The sequence below is a fragment of the Terrapene carolina genome, unplaced genomic scaffold (genome assembly GCF_002925995.2).
Source record: "Terrapene carolina triunguis isolate 2854851 unplaced genomic scaffold, T_m_triunguis-2.0 Scaffold95, whole genome shotgun sequence".
NCBI classification, from domain to species: Eukaryota; Metazoa; Chordata; order Testudines; family Emydidae; genus Terrapene; species Terrapene triunguis.
In genome coordinates, this window is record NW_020664446.1 from 34927475 (window position 1) to 34950669 (window position 23195).

Sequence of the window (23195 nt, forward strand, 5' to 3'; positions counted from 1 at the left end):
GATCAAAATGCAACTTCCTAGACAATTCTCCAAGAGCAATTCGAACCTGTCAAGCTTTTAATATTGCTAAGCAACATAATGCATACCTAAACACAGGAATATTTTCTCACCAGTAAATTTAGTAAATGAAATGATTTACTAGTACACTTAAGAGTCATGAATAATATAGGGGATTTTAGTATCTTTATATCAATTAAAACCTTCCATTACAAAATATTTAATAAGAATCACTATATTGTGCCTCAATTAAAAAGATTGCATTTAATTAGATATTCAACCTCAAATATTGGTTCTAATTTAAATGGAATATTAGATTTTTAAATATTTGATAATTAAGACATCACACCATTACTTCGGATTTATTTTCCTAAAACCAAGAAGCAATAATTTATGGTGAAGTTATATGATCATTTTAAGATTTCATTCAAAAATGCACAATGCTCTGACAGTAGTATTAACAGGGAAAATTTAGTTAATTACACTGTGAAACTTCTGCTCAGAATTTTGATTTAAATAACCAATATATGCACAATTATTTTTAAATGTAATACTAGTACGAACTTTTATAGGAGTTCATTGACATTAATATGGATAAGAGTCACTATGCACACAACTGGGGTCCTAGTCCTGCTTCCATTTCAGTACAGGTGTCCTTGCTAGCTGATCTCAATGCAGGATGGAACTTTGGTGTGAAATGAACATTTTAAAATGCAGTGATCATAATTTGCCTGACTGAAGCTGTGAACTGGTATATAATATAGGTATCAACCAACTATATATATATTTTTTTTTTAAGACTTCTTAACTGACTGAAAGCTCCACAAAAGATTTAAGTAACTTTCTACAGACTACATCTAACACACATGCATTCAATCCCAGTTACATGAGACGGTTCTATACAATTGTTACCACTTAACTTTCATCAAAAAAAAAAAAAAAAAAAAAATTAAGGACAGTTTCAGAAATACCAGGTATTCAAGCATTGTAAAATTATTCAAAAATACAGTTAAGGTGTCACTGTATGTTAAAGGGAAACCAGTAATATAAAAAAGTTATATTTGCCCCTTGTCCCCCACCTACTATTTCACAAACTATACTTAAAACTGTTCAAGCTGAAGTAGAGATAAATATGGTAGAAGGAATCGGAGGCAGGTAAAAATATTTGATATTAATTTTAACTTTTTTTAAATGAATGGATAGAATGTTGAAGACATCCCTTTCCACCGCTATTCCAAGTAAAAACTTCCACAAATGGTGCATGTTGAAGTGTGACATATAAGAACTTTGTTTAGCAGTTCAACCTGTGTAATGTGTAAAAATCAGTGTAATCAAGTTAGAATCTTCTTTCTGTATGAATAATTTAAACTGATTTTATCGTATGACACTTGTTAAGTTTATGATGTTTTGATCACATAACATAAGACCAACATATAAAAACATCTCTGGTATTAAACCTGGGATGTGACCACTACCCATACACAATTCCAACTCACCCCCAAAAGAACATTTTGTAGTTGAAAAAGGACTTTTTATGGCCTGTAAAGTATGTAAATATATGTTAGTTTTAAAAGAAAAAAAGGACATCTTGACTGTTGACATTAAAAACACAAGAAAAATCAAAATCCAAAAAGCTGACACACAATCCTGAGATCATATGCTCATACACCTCCTTCTGTGCTACATTTAAAATCTAGTCTTCCCTTCTCAAAGTTATGAGCAATCTCTCTACCCACAAAAAAAGTTAACTCAACTAAGATTAATTTGCAGATTACATGTATAAAGAATGATTAAGTTATATAGAGAGAACAACTTAGTCCTATCCAGTACCTCAAATTTATACTAACTACCCCACTAACAACTTTGTCAAAGGGCTTCCTTGTGAAGCCTTCACAAACGTAATAAAAAAAAAATCAAATGCTCACCAATTTATCAGGTTTAGTATTCTAATACAGCCAATTATATTTTGTCATTCAGTACACGGAGCCTTCTTCCTTCATTATCTGTTCAGAATCTTCTACAGTGAATAAGAACCTTATGTAAAATAGCATTTCATACTATTTTGATACTAACTCCTCCGTGAAATATTCTGAACTATTTCTAAAACCAATCTTTCCATAAACTTAAACAACAAGTTAAAACCAGAAGTTGGCTCTGTCCAAATTAGTTTGTCTTCTCACAAACCTCTAATGTAAACCTAAAAAAAAAAAAAAAAAATAGGTTTATGAATTTTTTTTAAGTCAGTAAAGTACAAAGTAGACACATTTTGTAACAATATTGAATGTATCATGCAAAACCCTGAGCCCGATAAGTGAGAAAATCATTAACTAAAATTCAAGAATCTTCTTACCAAGAAGCCAAAAATAAGTATAAGCAGATGAATAGTTAAAAGGAAGTTCTGTTTTGTTATAGTATGTCCTTTTGACATACACATTTTAGAAAAAATGTTTTAAGGACCAACCCTAAAACTGAGAAGTATGAAATTAGGTTTCTTGCTATTGGTTTTCCATTTTTACTATCATTATAGAAGTCATAAGTACGTACACTATTTAGCATAGCAATAAAATTGAAGTCTGTAAGCTTTATTTTAGAGCAAGAATTAGTCTTGTAGGTTTTATAATATTAACCTATATCTTGAAAATCCAGGTTTGTATTACTATCCACATCACAGAGAAATAAAAAGTTGAAATAACTTAGAATGGAAATCTGAAATGATAGTAACTCATCAAATTGATCAGTATGTTCCCAAAACAGAATAAAAAATATTTACCAAAAAACACAAATGCTTTACTAAGTAGTAGCTAGTGTTTTAAAAATCTAAATGGTCACTTCCTGGGAATCACACATTTTGTTTTTTAATAGTCTTCAAAATTTTAGGCTGAGACCCAAATCAATGTAACAGTACATATTCTGTACTACAGACACTTTACTCTCTCCATACAGAAGAAATCTATTATCTGTGATGCAATACTGCCCACATTCTGAAGAGCAATAAGCTTATCTTGACTTTACTGTAAACTCATTCTAAATGCGAACCTCCTTCTGAAAATGAATACCATTTTCAATACTTAAGATAGTTTTAGTGCTTGACTGAAGGTACTTCAATAGCAAATTCTACTTTTAGTTAATAGCATGTGATAAATAACAGAACTTAATTCTGATAGTTTAATACACGACAATACAACCTTATATTCTATTAACTTTGCAACACATTCAAAGACAAACATCGGTCCACTGCTGCTACTATACTACATCTGTTCAAAGGACTATGCAGTTCTAATGCTTCATGGTTTGACTTGTTAGTCCTAATAGAGTTAGATTACATATCCCCAAACACGACATTTCTCAGAGTCCTATGTATTCAAAACATAGCAGTCAGCTGACAAAAAGGACCTCATCCCCTATTTTCGTTTGTTAAATGTCCTCACACATAGGCATAAGTACATTAATGCACACAAGATCTACCAGTATAAAAAAATCACTGAATGGACAAATTAGTATTTTTAAAAGAGATTGATTTTTAAATTAATATGGATAGTTATTTTCTTATATTCTTTTTTTCATTTTCTTACATTCAAACATGAACTTATTTGTTCACGGTCAGTACATATTTTGTATCTATTTACACAAAGACCCAGGTAATAGCAAATCAAAGCTACACATCCACTAAAATTATGTCTCTGATTCAAGTAGTTGAGTTACCAATTGAAAAAGGCATCACTACATGCAGCACAGTAGGACAATTACATTTTATATTTGAACTAAAAATCATACATCAAGATAAGAAGCACTATTCTGAACATGAACAATGAAATCACTGTAAATGGGACAGGACACCTAAGAAAGAGAAATGTCAATACAGGCCACACTAGAATGCTTTAATTTCAAATGAGCAGCAGTGTTAATCTCTACAATCACCATTTGCCAAATATAATACCCAATAATCTGCATGACACCATCATTAGGGACCAAATAAGTACTCAATCTCTATTTTGAGCTATATATGACAGAACCTAAAACACAACTATAGAGCAGGTAATGTTCATGTCCAATCCTACATCAAGCAACTGGAAGGAAGACAACAGTCAACCTGGGATATGCTTTTTCTATAACAGACTGCCTCAATTTTTCACAAAACAAAGTAATACGGTTGCTAAAAACTGACCAACTTGCAATCACAATAACTGCACAAACCTAGCCACACATTTGACTTTTTAATTTGATTTTGCTCGAAATAATTATGCCGACCCTAGCTATACAAATAACACAGGCAGGCACACTAGGTAATTGCTGTAAGGGTCTGATGCAATAGCTGTAGGTGCAGCACTCATTTTCATTTTAATCTCATCTCTATCCCGGGTGCAGGGCCTAGGCCGAGCGCTCAGCCTGCCCGCCTGGGCTCTGGCTGCACTGGGGAGCACAGCAGATTCAGCCAGGAACATGGCAGCACTGTGGAAGGGGGAGGGGAAGAACAGACACGCATCCCTGCTCAGCATTAACACGACAGGTCGCTGGGGAGATGATCACGGCTCCCAGGGGAACGGCGAGCCAAACGCCAGAGTGGGCCGGGCAAGGATACAGGTCAAATCTAAGTCGAAGCCATCCTCCTGGTATCTCCTTTTGTTCCTGCTGACGATCTCTTTGATGATGGCGGTCATGTCTGGGAGCCGGGGGCTGCTCAGGAACAGCGAGGACAGGCAGGGCAGAGGCGACGGCTTCTGCAGGATGCAGACGGCCCTGGCCTTGGTTGAGGCTGGTTCCCCTCTCCCCGCTGCTGCAGCGGCGGCCGCTGGGCTCTGGACGGCGGCCGGGTAATGGCTGCTGCTGCTACTGCTAGATGGCAGCGTGGACAGGGCCTGCCTCTGCGGCTCTCCCCGAGTCCCGCAGGTGGCGGCTGGGAACGGGGGAAGCAGCGAACCTTCCTCCCCCTGCGGCGGCAGCGGCTGCTCCCGGCGGCGGCGGCGGCCCCCTCCTTCCCCAGCTGCCCCGAGCGGCGCTGGAGCCGCGACGGCGGCGGCGGCGGAAGGGTTTAGAGTCGGCCCAGGTCCCTGAATGTGCCGCCGCCGCCGCCGCCGTCTTTGAGGCGATGGAGGCGGAGAGGGGAACTCTCCAGCGCGCCGGGCCCCAGAAATGGTGACAGCAGGTCGGGCCCCCCCGTCCCGCTCCGCTCCTCTCCGCTCCCCGCCCGGGGCGGCGGCGCAGCCCGCGCGTTGGGGCCGCGCAGCCGGGCGGGCGGGCGCTCCCTGCCTCGCGTGAGGAGAAGGCGGCGTGTCCGAAGGCGGCTCGCACGGAGAAGCGAGTCTGCGCGGGCTCAGGCGCTGCGGTGCGTGCGGGGCTGCAGGCCGCCCGCTCTCATCGGCCCCGGCCTCCTCCGCGCCCGAGCGACACTGAGCGCCTCAAATTTCCATCATGGCTGCAGCTTCCGAGCAGAGACGGACACGGTCCCGCCCCCCGCCTCCTCCGCCGCCGCCAAGGAGAAATAGTCCCGCCACATCAGCGTCCCGCTGCCGCCACGATCGCTGTTCCTCCCTTCCGCTGCCCCGCCCGCTCCTCGGCGCTCTCCTGCACCCCGGGGAAACGCTCTGATCGTACAGAAGTTGGGAGATCCGTCCCGGGGAGCAAACGGTGAGCAGGCCACAGGGAAGCGGAAGGATATGTTCACGCTACCGCGGCCACGGAGCTACTGCCTGTGGAGTCACGTGGGGCTCGTCGGGGCCCTTTTCTGCCTGCGGCGCTCCACCCCCCTCTCCCTGTGGTGGAGCGCAGCGCCTCCCGCCTCTCCCGCGCAGGAGCTGGGGGGCTGGTTAGTGGGGCTGCAGCTTGGCTACTCCGGGGCGTGCGGCTGTGCGGCCGGGGCAGAACCGGACCTTGGACCCATGCAGCCTGGCTGCCCCACGGAGGGGTGGGTGTAGTAATATGTAGGCACCTGCCCGCCGCGCGCGTACACACACACACACCCCCAGGGGAGCAAGGCCAGGTACGGCCAATGCAGTGCTGACGCTATAGGCTGCTTCTGTCGTTCATGTTGTTTCCTAGTGTTAGGGAGCGGTCAAGAAAGGGGGCTCCACTGTGCTAGGCGCTGTCCCTATCCCCAAGGCTATATGATGTAACCTGACGGGCCAGCGTTGGGGAAGGGACATGGGACCCTAGCCCCTGTGAACAATCCAATAGTAGCAAATGGCATGTCCGTTCCTTTTATTTTGGGGGAGGTGTTTAGGGGGCTACTGTGAGTGGGGATAAGCTAAAGGAAGTGGGAGAGGGTGACTGAGTAGGTGAGGAGTGAGGCCAAGGAGAAGAGACGGGAGCAAACATCAGTATGGAGGAGAGCATGGTTCTTCAAAACTGTAGAAAATACTGATGATGTCACCAGTGTCCACTGGTTCCTGCTTTGAATGCAGATGCTGCTCCTGGTTGCTGGGAACACCATGTAGAGACTGGAAATGTGAGAACCGCTAGAGTGTGCAGCATCTTCCCAGGTACTGGCTACAGTGGAAAGTTGTTTCCAAGGAGGAACAAATGCTATACAAGAAAAACTGCAGGATAGCTGAGTTCAGGGAGTAGAGCAAACACCAAATGTGGTGGTCCTGGGGGCTGCGTCAGGTGTAGGAGTAGCAGGAACCATATGTGGTGGATAGATAGTTTGTATTAAGCCCTGTAATATTAGGAATAGCTGCAGTGAGTACAGCTGGTTGAAATGTTTTGGTAAAATATGCTGTCTTGGCAAAGATTATTTAAATGTTCACAGAAGTGTATCAGTTTCCATGAAACTTTCATTTGGAAACGTTTGGGTCCTGAGCAGAGGTGCTATAGGTGGGAGGATTAGGATACTTAGCTGGGATGTGGGGGAGACCTAGGTTCATGTCCTTACACTGAATCAAGCAGAGCAGGGACTCAAATTTGTCTCCTGTAGTCCAGGCCAGTACTCTTAAACACCAGGATAGAGCGAGACTCACAACTACCTCTTTCCTATGATGCAATTCTGCTTTCATGAAAATACAGAAGGAAAACAATTTTTTAAAGTTGGTGTGAAACAGTTGTCATTTCCAGTTAGGGTGAGTAAGTAATCAGTCTGCAGCATGGGTTATGGCTCCACCTGTTCTCTATGAGCAGGGAACACCTATAAACCAGCCACAACTCCTCCCCCCAAAAATTCAGGGACATAGTTGCTGTCTGTCATACCCTTCTTACACAAGTCCTACAACTAAGGCTATGTCTACACTACCCTTTTGTTGTTAAAATTTTTGTCGGTCAGGAGTGTGGGAAAAAAACATACCCCTGACCCACAAAAGTTTTAAGGACAAAAAGCACCGGTGTGGACAGCATTTTGTCGGTGGGAGATGTGCTCCCTTTGACAAAGCTAGCATCCCTCATTGGGGGTGGTTTTATTTTGCCAGCAGGAGAGCTCCAGCCGGCAAAGAGCGGCTACACTGCATACCTTACAACAACCTGGTTGTAGCGGCACAGTTGTGCTGCTGTAAGGTACGCTGTGTAGACATAGCCTAACAGAGTGATGCTAAAAACATTAGACCAAAATCTAAAAGCATGATATATGAGACACTGGGAAGAAAGGTAAAAATAATCACAAGCAGGATGGTCACATAATCATAACAGATACCTCACAACGCAGATATGTGTAATAAGGTATGCTGTCCACACATATGCAATAACTAACAAGAAGTGGAAACACAAACCCAATGGAATGATTGTGTAACCAGCATAACAGAAAAGACTGAAGCAGAGAGATTTTTTTACTCCATTGTCTAAAATAGAAGGGAAAAGGAGATATTTCATCAATTATGAGAAATGATCAAAGACTTCAAACAATAACAATGAAAAACCTGTGCATGAGGATAATGGTGGACGTAGCATGAAATCTATATAACAACCTGATACTTAATGAGAAATGTATATGAGATTAAACTACCAAAACAATGTGTTGTATCTACCTCTGATAAAGAGCTGAGGTCTCTTTTCCTTTACATTTTAGCAACATTTTAGTATAACTTGTCATGCCAATTAATTAGTTTGAATTTTCTAAAGAATAACCTCCAGCATAGAGGTGGTTTCTGAGCTAGTATATGGGCACCTACTGCCCCCTGCAGCCTCATAGGTCCCAGAGGAGTCAATCCAACCTGACAATAGGAACAGAGAGCAGGAGGGCACAGTAGCAGTACATTAACTGCAATTCACCAACTATGTTTCTTTCTCACCTCTTCCATACTCAACACAGCTATACATCTTGTTTTTGCATCATTCCCACCATACATATAGCTAAAGAGCATTGGAGACAGAGCATAGTGTGTAGGTTATAAAAATCTCTCATATCTGCTACTTCAAATACTTGTACTCCACTTCTGCTAGTTCTGAGGAATTGCCCCTATGAACCCAATTGTGCCTCATCTGAATGGGAAAATTACTTGCTTTGTGTGACGATTTGGGGGGTTTCTCCATATCACTTCTGAATTGTCGGATATTTTATTAAACTGAATCATTAAATTACTGTGTCATGGAAAGCCTATATATGTATGTGGATCCACTATGAGATAGCAGGAGTGTATTAAGAAGAACAGGAGTACTTGTGGCACCTTAGAGACTCGTGTATTAGTCTCTGCCAGGTCAGAGACAATGGTGAGTGATTGGTACTCAACTGATTGTCTATTCAAAGTAAAACACCTTCGGACAATGGGTTTGCTCTTGCTGAGAGAAAACACTTCCTCCTCTTGTCTGATGGAAGCAGTGGAAAGTTCCCCAAAGGCAAAACAAAAGAAGCAGGTACCCCAGAGTCTATAAAGGAGTGGGGATGGGAGGAGTAATTTTGCATCAGATTAAGATGAGAGAGGCTTCCATCATGAGGTTAGCTAGAATCCCCAAAGCCGACAAGTTGCAGAGAGATATTTCTCTCACAGCCACACACGCATCAGCAGATGGAACTTCTGCCTTTTGACTTGGAAAGCAAATTGATACCATCAATTATCAGTTTCTTTTTGAGCAGAAAGGTGAAGTATTGTCTAATGCTAAAATAAATTTCCTAACACTAGTGATGGTATACATATAAAAAACTCTTGAGGACATTCTAACGCTGAGCACCAAGAATGGAAACACTATTTGAAAACAGCATCCTCCAAATTTAGGGGAGCTAGGTGGGAGAATGAGAATCCTGAGATAATATCTTCAAAGAAGCAGAATTACAAGGTAAGTAATTTTCTCTTCTTTAAAGATACTCTCTAAGCATAAGAATCCTTTGAAGACAGTAAGTAGCTTGAAGGATAGTGCAAATAAAATTAAAATAGTCTACACAATAGGCCTCTTAACAAAGACCTATTGAAAAACAACAGCTATGTTCTTTTGCTTTTTCAGCTATGTTCTTTTGCTTTTTCTTAAATAAAAGGCTGCAGTAGATACCTACAACAACAATGAAGCATAAATACAAGAGTCCTTGAGGGGTTCCACATGGACCTAGCGTGACCAGATGTCCCAATTTTATAGGGACAGTCCTGATTTTTGGGTCTTTTTCTTATATAGGCTCCTATTGCCCCCTGTCCCGATTTTTCACATTTGCTGTCTGGTCACCCTACATGGACCCAAAAAAGAAAATACATCCAAATTAGCCAGAGTAGGGCCCTCTTGAAATCACTAGTAAAGCCCCAGTTGTCTTCAGTGTTGCAGAATCAAGCCCATCAGAGACATCACCCATAACAATGTACTAGTAGTAGAAGGGAAAACAGTATCATGCTATGTGTATTCTACCTTACCTTGTTTAATGAGAGGTCAGGTCACTTGTATCTCTTCCACTAGGATTTTTAAATCCAAACAACTGATCAGTTGTGAAAAATGCCCTCCCCATTGTTGTTAAATGCAAGTGCTCAAAATCAGCAGTTACATTTATTGCATGTATTATATTTATTTTTCAAAAATGTTCCCTTTCTCCACTGTAAACAAACAAACAAACAAACATAACCCAACAAGTGTTCCAAATACGTTTCCATTTATATTACTGGTTTCTAAATACATCTTTCACCAGGAAGTATACCATATGGGCTAGAACCTCAGATGTGATTGACATAGGGTCAGCACATTTGGGGTGACAGCAACGGTGTCTCTTAGCCACCTTTGCATTTCCCTTATCTTGCCATCTGCCAAGGGCATGTCTGGGCCCTGGAGTAACATGGATGTTCTTTCGGTTACTCCTAACTGCCCACAACACAAAGGGTATATTCTAACAGCCCTGGCTTGCCAATAGCTTGGTGATGACCTGACTTACACTTCTTTTCTTCCATGGGGTTATGTTGGGTACTTTGATAGAGCCACTTATGCTAGCTCTGTGTAACGTGTGAGTTCCTCTTAAACAAATGGAGTCTTTAGGGACCTGGTTAATCCAACTTTCTGGTTGCTTTGTGAATGACACCAAACAGGTGGAGCAGTCCTAGAAATTGGGCCTTATGTGTTTAGAAAGCTATAATATAATGCAGCAAAGACATTGACTTCAATGGGACTACTCATGTGAGTAAAGTTAAACATATCCATGTTTGCAGGATTGGAGAAACAGATTTTGGACATTTGTTTGTCAAAATTTGGGATTAGGATGTGGGTCTTTTAGGGAAAAAAATTAAAACTGAAAACCAAAATTTTCTAAAGTTTGTACTAGGGCTGTCAAGCGATTAATCATGCAATTAAAAAAATTAATCGCACTGTTAAACAATAATAGAATACCATTTATTTACATATATTTTTATGTTTTCTACATTTTCAAATATATTGATTTAAATTACAAAATGTACAGCGCTCATTTTTATTTTTATTACAAATATTTGCACTGTAAAAAACAAAAGAAATAGTATTTTCAATTCATGTAATACGAGTACTGTAGTGCAATCTCTGCCATGAAAGTTGAACTTACAAATGTAGAATTGTGTACATAAAAATAACGGCATTCAAAAATAAAACAATGTAAAACTTTAGAGCCTACAAATCCACTCCGTCCTATTTCTTGTTCAGCCAGTCGCTCAGACAAACAAGTTTGCATTTGCAGGAGATAAAGCTGCCCGCTTCTTGTTCACAATGTCACCTGAAAGTGAGAACAGGTGTTCTCATTGCACTGTTGTAGCCAGTGTTGCAAGATATTTACATGCCAGATGCACTAAAGATTCATATGTCCCTTCATGCTTCAACCACCATTCCAGAGGACATGTGTCCATGCTGATGATGGGTTCTGCTTGATAACAGTCCAAAACAGTGCAAAACAGTGCAGACAGACGCATGTTCATTTTCATCATCTGAGTCAGATGCCACCAGCAGAAGGCTCATTTTCTTTTTTGGTGGTTTGGGTTCTGTAGTTTCCGCATCGGAATGTTGCTCTTTTAAGACTTTTGAAAGCATGCTCCACACCTCGTCCCGCTCAGATTTTGGCAGAATGCAGGTAAAACAGAGCAGGAGACATAAAATTCTCCCCCAAAGAGTTCAGTCACAAATTTAATTTATGCATTATTTTTTTTAACGAGCGTCATCAGCATGGAAGTATGTCCTCTGGAATGGTGGCCAAAGCATGAAGGGACATATGAATGTTTAGCATATCTGGCACGTAAATACCTTGCAATGCCAGCTACAAAAGTCCCATGCAAATACTTGTTCTCACTTTCTGGTGACATTGTAAATAAGAAGTGGGCAACATTATCTCCCGTAAATGTAAACAAACTTGTTTGTCTTTGCGGTTGGCTGAACAAGAAGTAGGACTGAGTGGACTTGTAGGCTCTAAAGTTTTACATTGTTTTATATTTGAGTGCAATTATGTAACAAAAAAAATTACATTTTTTAAATTGCACTTTCACGATAAAGAGATTTCACTACAGTACTTGTATGAAGTGAATTGAAAAATACTATTTCTTCAGTTTATCATTTTTACAGTGCAAATATTTGTAATAAAAATAATAATATAAAGTGAGCTGTGTACACTTTGTATTCTGTGTTGTAATTGAAATCAATATATTTGAACATGTAGGAAAACATCCAAAAATATTTAATACATTTAAATTGGTATTCTATTATTTAACAGTGCGATTAAAACTGAGATTAATCGCGATTAATTTTTTTTATTGCGATTAAATTTTTTTAATTAATCACATGAGTTAACTGCGATTAATCAACAGCCCTAGTTTGTACCTTTATATTCACAGTACCTTTGGCATAATGTTAGCTAACAACAGCAAGAAACTAAAGGATGAGAGTGCAGAGTCTATAAACAACTTTTCTTTTTTGTATAAATCAGTGTTTACCAGCAAATATATTCCTTAGTTATTCCTTTCTGTAGGAGAATTTTACTTGAAGATATTGATTTAAATCTAAAGCCTTGATCATGTTGATCTATGGGTGGGCCTGCAGAGATTCACTGATTTTAGGGACCAGCCCTTATGCAGTCACTTGCAGGATCAGAGTATTAGGTATGAAGAAGTAAGAAATGTTGGTGTTGTTTAATATGTTCAATTAGTTGTTTTAATAATGTATTTCTAAGGTAATGTTAAGTAAATCACTAGCTTTAATAGAATTTAATATGGAGTATATGAACTATGACCTTTGGACTCCATCCTTGTAAGCAAACATGTTTACAACGTAGACACTGGAGTCCTCTTGCTCAAACTGGACAGAACCAGTTTTTCCCGCCAAAAAGACTATATAAGAGCCTGCTCAGTGCCTGCGTGGAGCTGTCCATTCCAGCGGCAGCGCGTGCACAGTCAGGTCTTCCTAACACTCCAAAGCTAGAGAGAAGAATACCATCTATCCCGCAGCGAGGTTGAGGAAGGAGAGGCCTGTCATCACTATCCCCGTCACAGCGAACTGAATCCATTTTACCTGTGGAGGGTCCTGCTTTCCTGGTATCCATCTTCCCAGAGGGTCTCCCCGCCTGCAACGAAGTCCAACAGTCGTCGGAACTCCCCAGTAGTCCTCCTCGAAGGCTCTAAATCAGCCAGAGAGTAGAAGGTCCTGGGCTTCGCACCTGCACGCTGCGTCCACTGCACCTAAATCATAGGAAAGGTTTCTGTATTGGGGTTTCTTTTATTGTTTTCTAAACGCCAAGGGAGGTTTTGTGGGTCTGAGCTTCAAGCTCCTAAAACTAGTCACTGAATCACTGTATGGTTAAGTTTGTGTTTCTTCCCCTCCCCCCCATTTTTCCCAGATTTCTGTACCTTTGCCCTTAATATACTTACTTTTGTTTGCACCACATTACCTTGTCTCTCTTTATTTTTATTATATCACACAGGGAGGGAGGGACACCCTTATTGTAAGCTAAACCCACCGGTGACAGACACGGAAGGGAGCCGAGTCTGCTCTTCTGAGAAAAGGGGCTTTCCTTTTCTATCTTTCCCCCTACCATTTTTCTAGTATTTTCTCTCTGAAGCATTACCTTACTCCCCTTGGGGTAACAAGAGCCTAAAATTATAAAGTCCTGTGTTGAGCCTCCAATAGGGTGACCAGATGTCCTGATTTTATAGGGACAGTCCTGATTTTTGGGTCTTTTTCTTATATAGGTTCCTATTACCCCCTACCCCCTGTACCGATTTTTCACATTTGCTGTCTGTTCACCCTAGCCAAGAATATAGAAAGTATTAAACTGATTTTGCTTCAGTAAGGCAGCAAATATTGGTACAAAAAACAATGTTATAAATAATGTTTAATTTGTGGCAGAAATTAACACACAACCAAATTTGTGTGGCATAAAACATAAGCATCAACCTTAACTTTGAACTGACATTTGTTGGCTTGTGAAACAATTCTATTGTTTTTCTTTGTGTACTTCCAAAATTTTTCTTCATCTGTGAAGTTTAGTGGCCAAACAGTTTAGTGCCAAGATTTGGATTTTAGAGTTTTTTTGTTGTTTTTTTTTAAATGTGTATGTTTGAATTTAATTTATTCTTAATTTCAGCAAACAGATTCTTTTCTGGGGAAGAGAGGTGGAGCAGGGAAGAATCCTAAACATTCTCCTGCAGTGCTGGTAACCCAAACACAACAGCCATTATGCTAGTGCACAAAACATAGAAAGTAAACTGATCAGTTTAGTTTCACTGTTCAAAATGAGCAAGTACAAAAAGTAAATAGTATAAGTGGAGTAAATTAGTAATGCAAGCTGTTAGCATCACATTTTTTAAATTTATGCTGATTCTCTTGGCAGTGCTCTTTGAGGTTTTTAAAAAGAAACAAGAAAGAAAATATTGTCTAGATTATAAATTTATTTGCCCTTTGAGACTGCAGCAGTTCTGAAAAAGGATGGTCTTGTGTAAACTGATATGCATGTTTAGGCTGTCATGGTCTCTCCCAGTCAGGCTCAGAGGGGGGCCACTCTGCCTCACTGCGTCATACAGCAAACAGACCATCAGCGATCTAGAGGCCTTTTGGGTGGGGCCATGCATCACACAGGCTTTAGACCAGAGCCTCCTGGTAGGGGAAGACAGCAATTCACAGTCTAGGGGCCTGCGGCCCCCTGGCTGGGGCAGTCCACAAACCAGGCACAAGTCTTCCAGCCTAGGGTGAGTAAGCCACCACCCCAGGGGTGGGGGAACCTTGGCCCACCCCAGGGGCGGCTCCAGGCACCAGCGCAGCAAGCGCGTGCCTGGAGCGGCAAGCCGCGGGGGGGCAGCATGCCGGTCCCCATGAGGGCTGCAGTCAGGCTGTTTTCGGCGGCATGCCTGTGGGAGGTCCGCGGGTTCGGCGGCAATTCGGCAGCGGGTACGCCGAAGGCGCGGGACCGGCAGATCACTCACAGAAACCCTGCCGAATCCGCGTGACCAGCGGACCTCCCACAGGCATGCTGCCGAAGGCAGCCTGACTGCCGTGCTTGGGGCGGCAAAAAACATAGAGCCGCCCCTGGCCCACCCTACTCCACAGGGTCCCAGCCCAGGGCCCTAACTGTGGCAGGTGGTTTTGCCACTGGGTCAGCGGGGATCCCACTGAAACATGTAGCCTCTGCATGTCTCACCTTTAGGGTATGTCTGGACTGCAAATGAAGGTGTGACTGTAGCACAGCGTTAATCTAGCTAACACAGGTAACAATAGCAATGTAGATGTAGTGGCATGGGCTTCAGCATAGGCTAGGAACTTGAGTACAAGCCCTACACTGTATAGGAAATCCAGGTCTATGTTGCCCCCCCCCCCCCCCCCCCGCCTACAGACCCACTCTTTCCAAGCTCGCACTTGAACATCCACATAGTATTGATACATGACCCTCATATCTGTGCTGATGCATCCATACTGCAGTATGCACACAAGTCAGATGCTGTGGTTTCTTGGGGCTCATTGCACCCTTACTATCTCAGGGATCGTTGCACCCTTACTAGCTGTAACTGCTCTAGGGCTTGGTTCATGGTATATTGTGGGAAACCTGTCTGTCCATCCACAGCACTTGACCAGAAGTACTCTTAGGCCATCAACACAGTCAGCCAAGACATTTTTTAGGTGTGCATGCTCCCTGCAACTGGAGCCAGCAATATGGCTCCAGCGCCAGTGAAGAACTTCTGCTCACACTTTCACTCCTGTTTTGGGAATCAGGCAGAACATCTGGTGGACATTTTGGCAACAGTATTTGTCCTATCAAAGGCACGCCTCAAATGGTGGCACAGATAGCATCCATGACCCATCTGATGTTGCTCTGGCATAAGCGCAGATTCCCCATATGTAGACTTGAGCTTCTGGAAGACTGACACGAGCACAGACTGATGGGATCACAGGACCTGGGATGACCAGCAATGGCTCCAGAACTTTTGCATGAAGAAGCAGACATTCTCAGAGCTTTGTGGGCAGCTTGCCCTGATCCTCCAGCATCAGGCCACGCACAGAGGGACTGGGGAGGCCATGCCAGTCCAGAAGTGGATCTCTGTTGCCATCTGGAAGCTGGCTATTCCAGACTGCTATGGGACCATAGCTAGCTAGTTTGGTGTTGGCAAGTCTACTATGAGGAGTGTGGTGGTGGAGGTTTGTGGGGCAATCAGGACTGTGGTTTTTCCAAAGATTGAGGACATCAACAATGTCCCTGAAATAATTTCTGGTTTTGAGAGAATGGGCTTCCCAAGCTGCGCTGGGGCTATCAATGGCCATAGCGTGCCCTCTGTAAGAACAGAAACCACAAAGAGTACTATTCCATCATTATGCAGGCCCTGGTCACCCACAAAGCAGGTTCATAGGCACCAATGTGGGATGTAGTAGCAAGGTGCATGATGCCAGGGTTTCCTGGAAATCATGACTTTACCTTTATAGACAAGCTTCACACATTATTTCCTCCAAAGGACATTGTTATAAATGAAGTCACTGTCCCGACTGTTATTCTAGGGGACACCAGGTATTTCCTTCTGCCATGGCTTATGAAACTGTATCCTGATCTCAGAGGGCCTGGTCAAAGAAGGTTTAACAACATACTCAGTCACTGTACGATGGTGGTAGAATGTGCATTTGGCAGACTGAAATCCACATGGCAGTGCCTTCAAAAGCATTTGGGTGCTAATGCTGTCAATGTCTTGTGCATTACTGTGGCCTGCGGTGCACTGCACAACATCTGTGAGGCCAAAGGTGAGCCATTTCACCAGAAGTGGGCTCAAGACACTGCTGAATTGCTGTAATGGTGCGTGCACTCAGAAAGTACACTTGTCATTACTGGGATAGGATCCACACACATAAGGGAAATCAGAGATGCTTTGTGTGCCCACATAATATGTTTGCAGGGTGACAGGATGAAGGTGAATGACATAGTATAATTATCCCACACTTAAATTATGCCCATTTATCCTACAATTTCTGAGGATGGGGCAGCTCAGGAAGATTTTTTTTAATGAATTTTATTATGCATTTTATGAAAACTGTTTATGTACCTCAACACACAGTTTATGGATTACTTTGTTTCATTTTAATTAATTTAATAGAACCCGCTCATGTAGCCTTGTTTGCAAATTAGACACTTTATTTTAAACATGCATGTACATAAAAATTATAATTTTAAAACTTTTATAGGCAGACCAGCTGTCATGAAGATGTAAAAGACAGTAAACAAAAACAGTGCATGTTAAGAAAGCAAACAAACAAAAGTGCAGAACAGTCCAACTACAAACATTGCCACCATAGCAGTTTCACTGTTGCTGGAATTGTGTCCTCCCTGTGTTCCCATTCTCCTTGGCTCTTCTGGTGTGTTTTGCACACGTGGGTTGTGGCTGAACAGGCGAGGAGGAATGAACAAGGTACATTTGACTGTTTCACTGTAGTGTTCATTGCTTAGGCCAGGAGTAGGCAACCTGTGGTACGTGTGCCAAAGGCGGCACATGAGCTGATTTTCAGTGGCACTCACACTGCCCGGGTCCTGGCCACTGGTCTGGGGGGCTCTGCATTTTAAATTTAATTTTAAATGAAGCTTCTTAAACATTTTAAAAACCTTATTTACTTTACATACAACAATAGTTTAGTTATATATTATAGACTTATAGAAAGAGACCTTCTAAAAACTTTAAAATGTATTACTGGCACGCGAAACCTTAAATTAGAGTGAATAAATGAAGACTTGGCACACGACTTCTGAAAGGTTGCCGACCCCTGGCTTAGGCCATCGACAACCCCTGGATTGTCCAAAAGCTGCACAGGCTGCAGGACTTAGTAGCATTGAGCGGACTTAGTGTGGAGGGATTGGAGCTAGAGCTTGCAGCCATGGGAGCAAGCAACCTCTCAAAAAACTCCTGCTGTGCTCTGTCTTTCTCCGATCATGCTCCAGGAATTTTGCTGCCAATTTCTCCTCATACTGGGCAGCCTCTCTTTCTTTTTCTAGTCTTCTGTCCTTCTTCTTTTTCTGATAGCCAAGCTGTTCATTGTCCGTGGCCAACACATCCAGCATCTTTTCATCCCCAGCCAAGGGAGGCAGGAGACTGAACCACAGGGGATCAATAAACCAATTAAGTGCTGTATTTGAAGGGAAGGGTGTATTTACCCCAGTTAAGTTAATAAGCTGTACTGTACTCTTTAAAAGAGCAGCAAACTTAATATCTTCTGTTAATGTAGAGCAGGGGTTCTCACAACTAATTTTTGGTGGCCTCAGTGTGCGGCCACCAGCTCTTGTCTTTCTTATTGCTTTTTTGGTTGCTTTTTTTTTTAGTTTTGCTAGCTATTAAGTCTGCTGTGAAAAGTGATATTAACAAACACACAAATATCACTTTTCACAGCAGACTTACTCAGCCCTGGCAATCCCAGGGACAAATTGAGCCCTGGATGTGGAGGTGGGTACAGAGGTAGCACGAGTCAGGGGCAATGGGGCACTAGGGGAGCCAATGGGGACTACGGGTGGTGGGAGCAGAGCCCAAAGCCCCTTGGCTGGAGCCAGACACCACCGTCCCTGGGACAGTGGGAAACTCACTGCTGCCTGCTCCTCCAGCTTTTGTGTCTCCAGAGAGGGGCCACTGCTTTGCCCCTCCCCCCCCAATAACCACCCAGAAGGCTGTAGCCACAAGAAAAGGCTTTGGTGGCCACATGCAGCCACTGTGGCCACATTTGAGAAACACTGTGAGTGATATGTGCTGTGCATTGCAGAGATACATCTCTGAGAAGCTTGGAGACTGGAGTTCATTGGTTGTTACCTGCTAGGCAAGGTTAAGACTGACAGAGTCTCAAGGAGTTTGCGGGTGAGGAAGACAGGGAGCTAACACAAAGTCTAATCTCCAGTAAAGCTCACTCTTGCTGAGGCAGAGAGGTAACACAGTGGCTCACAACTCTGGTTATTCCCAGCAGCGTGTTAAAGGTGCTAGCGCTTCTTGTGCAGTGGGCTGTTCCTCAGGACCGTCTGCAAAGAGGTCCTCTGAATATGGCCCCAGGATGTGCTGAAGCTGCTCCAGTGGCATAGCCTGATCCAGGACAAGTATCAGCAACAGAGTTATTTTGTGGGGGTTCATCCAGAGGCTGCAGGCTATCTACCAGGGGTGCCTCTGATTCTGGGGTTATAAACCTGCTCAGGAGATTGTCATGCAGCACTGTGGTCTCTGTGTATGGGACAGTTCCCAGCACTTAATCGAATTCCTCTAGAAGAGGTAGGTAGACAGGGTGTTCCCTGAGGTGTGGTTATCATCCATGGTTTGGCGGTAGGCAGTCTTGAGGTGCTTGACCCGCTCCTAGCATTGATTGGGAGGCTGGTAGATCCCCATTGCCACCAGCCTCTCCAAGATTCTTGTGTACAGGTGGTCTTCTTTATGCTCTTGCTTTATGCCATGGCTTTTATTCTCTTCACATCACAGATTTACCAGAGTCTGGCTGTATTCCTCTGGCCAGCTAGCAGCATGCTTAGCTTAGGACTTCTTCTTAGTGCTGGTCATAACTAATACACAATAGGGTTAACTATGTTTACAGTTGAGCAGTCCATGTGGAAAGGAAGGGTTAAAATGCTTAGCAGCTGTATTTGGACCAGGAGGCTGTTTCCAGTTCCTGGGAATAGAGTGGGAAATTTGGGCACAGAAGGGCCAGGAAACACAGGCCTAGGGGATCATGAGACAGCATTGGTGGACTCTCTGAACACGAGCTTGATGACCTGGGCTCCCACTACATCTACACTGCAAAATGAGTGGGCTTGAATCTGCTCCACAACAGGACTCAGGCTTGGACCCGGGCCCCTGGGCAAGTCTGCAGGCCTGAGTCTTGAGAGGTTTCTGGTGCATTTCAGAAGGCTTCATGTGTGGACAGTAGGCGGGTTTGGGCTTAAACCTGAGTCTGAGGTTTTCTTTGTAGTGTAGACATACCCCTTAGAGACACTTGGGTACTCTGGTTGCTAGCCTATGCTGAAGCTCATGCCACCACATCTATACTGCTATTGTTACCCGTGCTAGCTAGCTACAATCACACCATCACTTGCAGTGTAGATATACCCTTAGCAAAATGGAGCGCTTGGATGAATCCTCCAGCTTCGGATACTGCTGTGCAGTGGATGATTTTTAATAATATCCAATAATAAAACGATTAACTTTGTAATAAACTACCTATCTTTTCATAGCCAAGGTGAAACAGAATCCCAAGCAGTCAGTGGCTGTTTTGATGTAGGTACTATCCCCGTTTCCAGCACATGAGAAATTGTAGGTAGGGACAAAATGGAGCACACAGCTGTCTCAGAGAGAGGCTAGTTTTAAAACTTTGAAGAAAACAAATTAAACTGATGCAAGGAGTCTTATTGAAGACAACAGCAGATAAATGGCTCAAAACCTCAGAGTTTGTATTCATAACATAGATTCTCCTTTAACTTTAACTTTTTCTATTTTGTATTATTATTGTTGTTGAAATTATAATATAAAATGAAAGAAAATAGGAAGATGGGATTTGAAGAGAATTGCCTCAATGTCTCAGAGGGAGCAAAATTTTAATTCTTCAATTTATGTGACTTTCATCATGAGATATCCCAATGGGATTTGCAAACTTCTCTATTTTCAGAAATTGCATTATTCACCTCTGAATTGCATTACTGACCACTTTGGAGATTAATTGGGCCAACTGTTTATCAGCACATAGAAACACTATATAGTAATTTAGGACAAGAAGTGAAAAATATCACTGCAGTTCTCAAACTGTGGTCCACAGAGCATTTCCTGGTTGTCCATCAAGAGCTAACTGGTCAAATGACTTTGGTTCTCCTGCTTGTTCCCAGCTGCTAAATTACATGAAAAGACAGCTAAAATTACATTAAATATTTTCCTAATATTACATTTCTATGTAAGCAATTGCTGTAATTGCCAAGGGGATGTAATGTGATCTGGAAATGGAGGGGAAGTGGTCTATATGAACATGAAGGGGAGGTGGTTCATGCAGTTGTGAATGTGGGAAAAAGTGATACATGAGACAGTCTATTAGTGGTACACAATATGAAAAAGTTTGAAAAGTTGAGTAGTAAAGTGTATGATTTTCCTTTAAAACAAGATTCTGAGCTGGGTGGCTGGGGCTTCTGGCAACATTCCATCAGGATGCACCATGGCAACTAGGCAGAAGTTGGGAAAAGTCTTTTGGAAAACAACATTCAGACATGAGGGGTGAGGGGATGGGGAAGGAGCTGGAGGAGAGTCATCTGGGCAGATTGTGAAGATGAGAGCTACAGTGAGGATCAGTGGACATGAAAAGGACACAAAGTAACCACAAGTAAAATAAAGTAAAAGAATTAAGAGCTAATTGCGGAGTCAGGTCACATGAAGAAAAAATATAAGTAAGAAAGGAAATTTAATAATTAATTTGGAGTCAACTGGGAAAATAATGCCCAAGAAGAATAAGATACAAGAATAAATAGCAGGAGCTGCCACTGTAGCTTCTTGGTGGATGAATAATGTTTGAATATCTTAAAGACCTAGGAAACCAAGGGAAAAAATCTGAATTTTTAACAGGTGTGTGAACTGCAGATAACAACTGAGGAATAATGGTCCACATTTTCAGGACTGGTTGGCTGATGCCCAGTGTAGATTGGAGGGGGGAAAAGAAGAAGCTGCAAAGAAAGCTGTAAGCTACATTTGTATGGCTCCTTGGTCCTTTAAATAAATTAAATAAACATTCCATCCTTGGGACACTGGGTGCTGATCCAGTCCTGAAGGGCACCTTACAGCAGCTGCAGTTCTAAAGGGAGTTCCATATACTTCTCTTTGAGCAGAAGAATTATGACATAAGGCACCGAAAGTAAAAGGTTGGTGAAAAGCACAATAATAAATCAGAAAGGTCCTCAGGGCTCCATGAGAGACATGAGACATTAGGGGGTAAGTATTAAAATGGTTATTTCATTTAAAAAAATGAACTCCTAAAGAAAAAGCTTTCTCCCAGTTTAGTTAATAAATATACTTTCCACTTATTTATATAGCACTTTCCATCTGAGGAGCTCAAAGTATTTTACAAATGTTAATGAGTTAAGCATCACAAGACCCCTAAGTTAGATCTCCTCACCACCACTTTGCCGATGAGGCTAAAGCTGAAAAGATGATTACTAACTTGCCTAAGGTCACATAAGACATCAGGTCAGAACCAGGAAAAGAGCCAAAATCTCCTGGCTCACTGTTCTGTGTTTTTGCTGCAAGACCATTTTTTCCTTTATTTAAATTACACTGAAAGGGTTCCAGTCCGCCTTCCAATAGAGTACTTGTGAAATGGAAGAGTGGAGATCCTGTAAACTGTAACGACAATTTCATTTAATGAGGTATCTTTCAAAAGTAATTTTTCCATACATATTTGCACTGATCACTTAGTCAAGCTGCTTGCTTTTAGGGTTAGAAACCCAGCTTTTTTTTTCAGATTTTTAGAAATGAGATTAAGTGTCAACCCACCATTTTCCAAACACATTCAAGGGCATTTTTCCATATTCAGGTAAATCTGAGAATGCAGGTGGCCTACTTACAGTAAAATTGCTCCAGGTTATAGAGATAGAGAAAAGTGAGCACAGATGAATAGTTTGGAAACTGTAGCATCTGGAACCATTTTATGCCTCATCTATCAATCTGCGTTTATGGGAATTGAGAATTAACATTTCAAACCACACTTCCTTGCTTCATGACTGATGAATCCCAGATCTGAGGTCATTATTCCACCCCCAAAGCAATATAGAGAGATATTTGTGAAGGTCACACTAAAGAATCTTTGGTAACTCTCACTTATGTTGTCTTTTCAATTAAAAGGTAATAATGAAATATATATTGTTAAGGTTGTAAGAAACATTCCATTGCAAGTCCCTGTTTCCACCTCTCAACTTCTGTCAAAAATGCTTTTTAACTGATACTTCTCATAGTGTGTGTCTGAACAAAGATGAATATTTTTTCTGGAAAGTTTGAATAAAACCAAGTAAGTAGGTTATGAGATACATAAGCTATAACACAAGTTTGTTTGTTCATTATTAATATTAAATATTATTTGTTCTCTGCTAGTAAAATAGCTTTGTATTACCAAATTAGAATTGTTTACATATGTGGTACTGAGTGTCCCACTTAAGGCTAGGAAATGTTTTTAGACTAATAAGGTGTTTGAAGTGTTAAACTGTTTTTGCTATGCATTCTGGCCACACAACTATTTTATTCTGGTTTTGCTAGTCAGACAGCTATTGTATTATTATTATGCGTGTGCTGGTCAGACACCTATTGTTTAATATGTGCACTTTGTTGATTTTACACCTGTTGTATTATGTGGCTGTTGGGTAGGCATATAATATATAACAATTGTACAAAATTTAAGATTTGGACCAGAAGGAA

General features: G+C 41.9%; 1 protein-coding gene across 1 annotated transcript in view; it reads right to left on the reverse strand.

The window, feature by feature from the left end:
- Positions 1-17851, reverse strand: part of PTEN (phosphatase and tensin homolog) — a 117286-nt gene extending 99435 nt beyond the window's left edge. The window contains exons 1-2 of the mRNA XM_029911378.1: positions 17683-17851; positions 4577-5392 (exon numbers count right to left, since the gene is read on the reverse strand). Coding sequence (XP_029767238.1) covers positions 4577-5392; positions 17683-17851 — 985 coding nt within the window. The remainder of the gene's footprint in view (positions 1-4576; positions 5393-17682) is intronic.
- Between the last annotated feature and the right edge of the window lie 5344 nt (positions 17852-23195).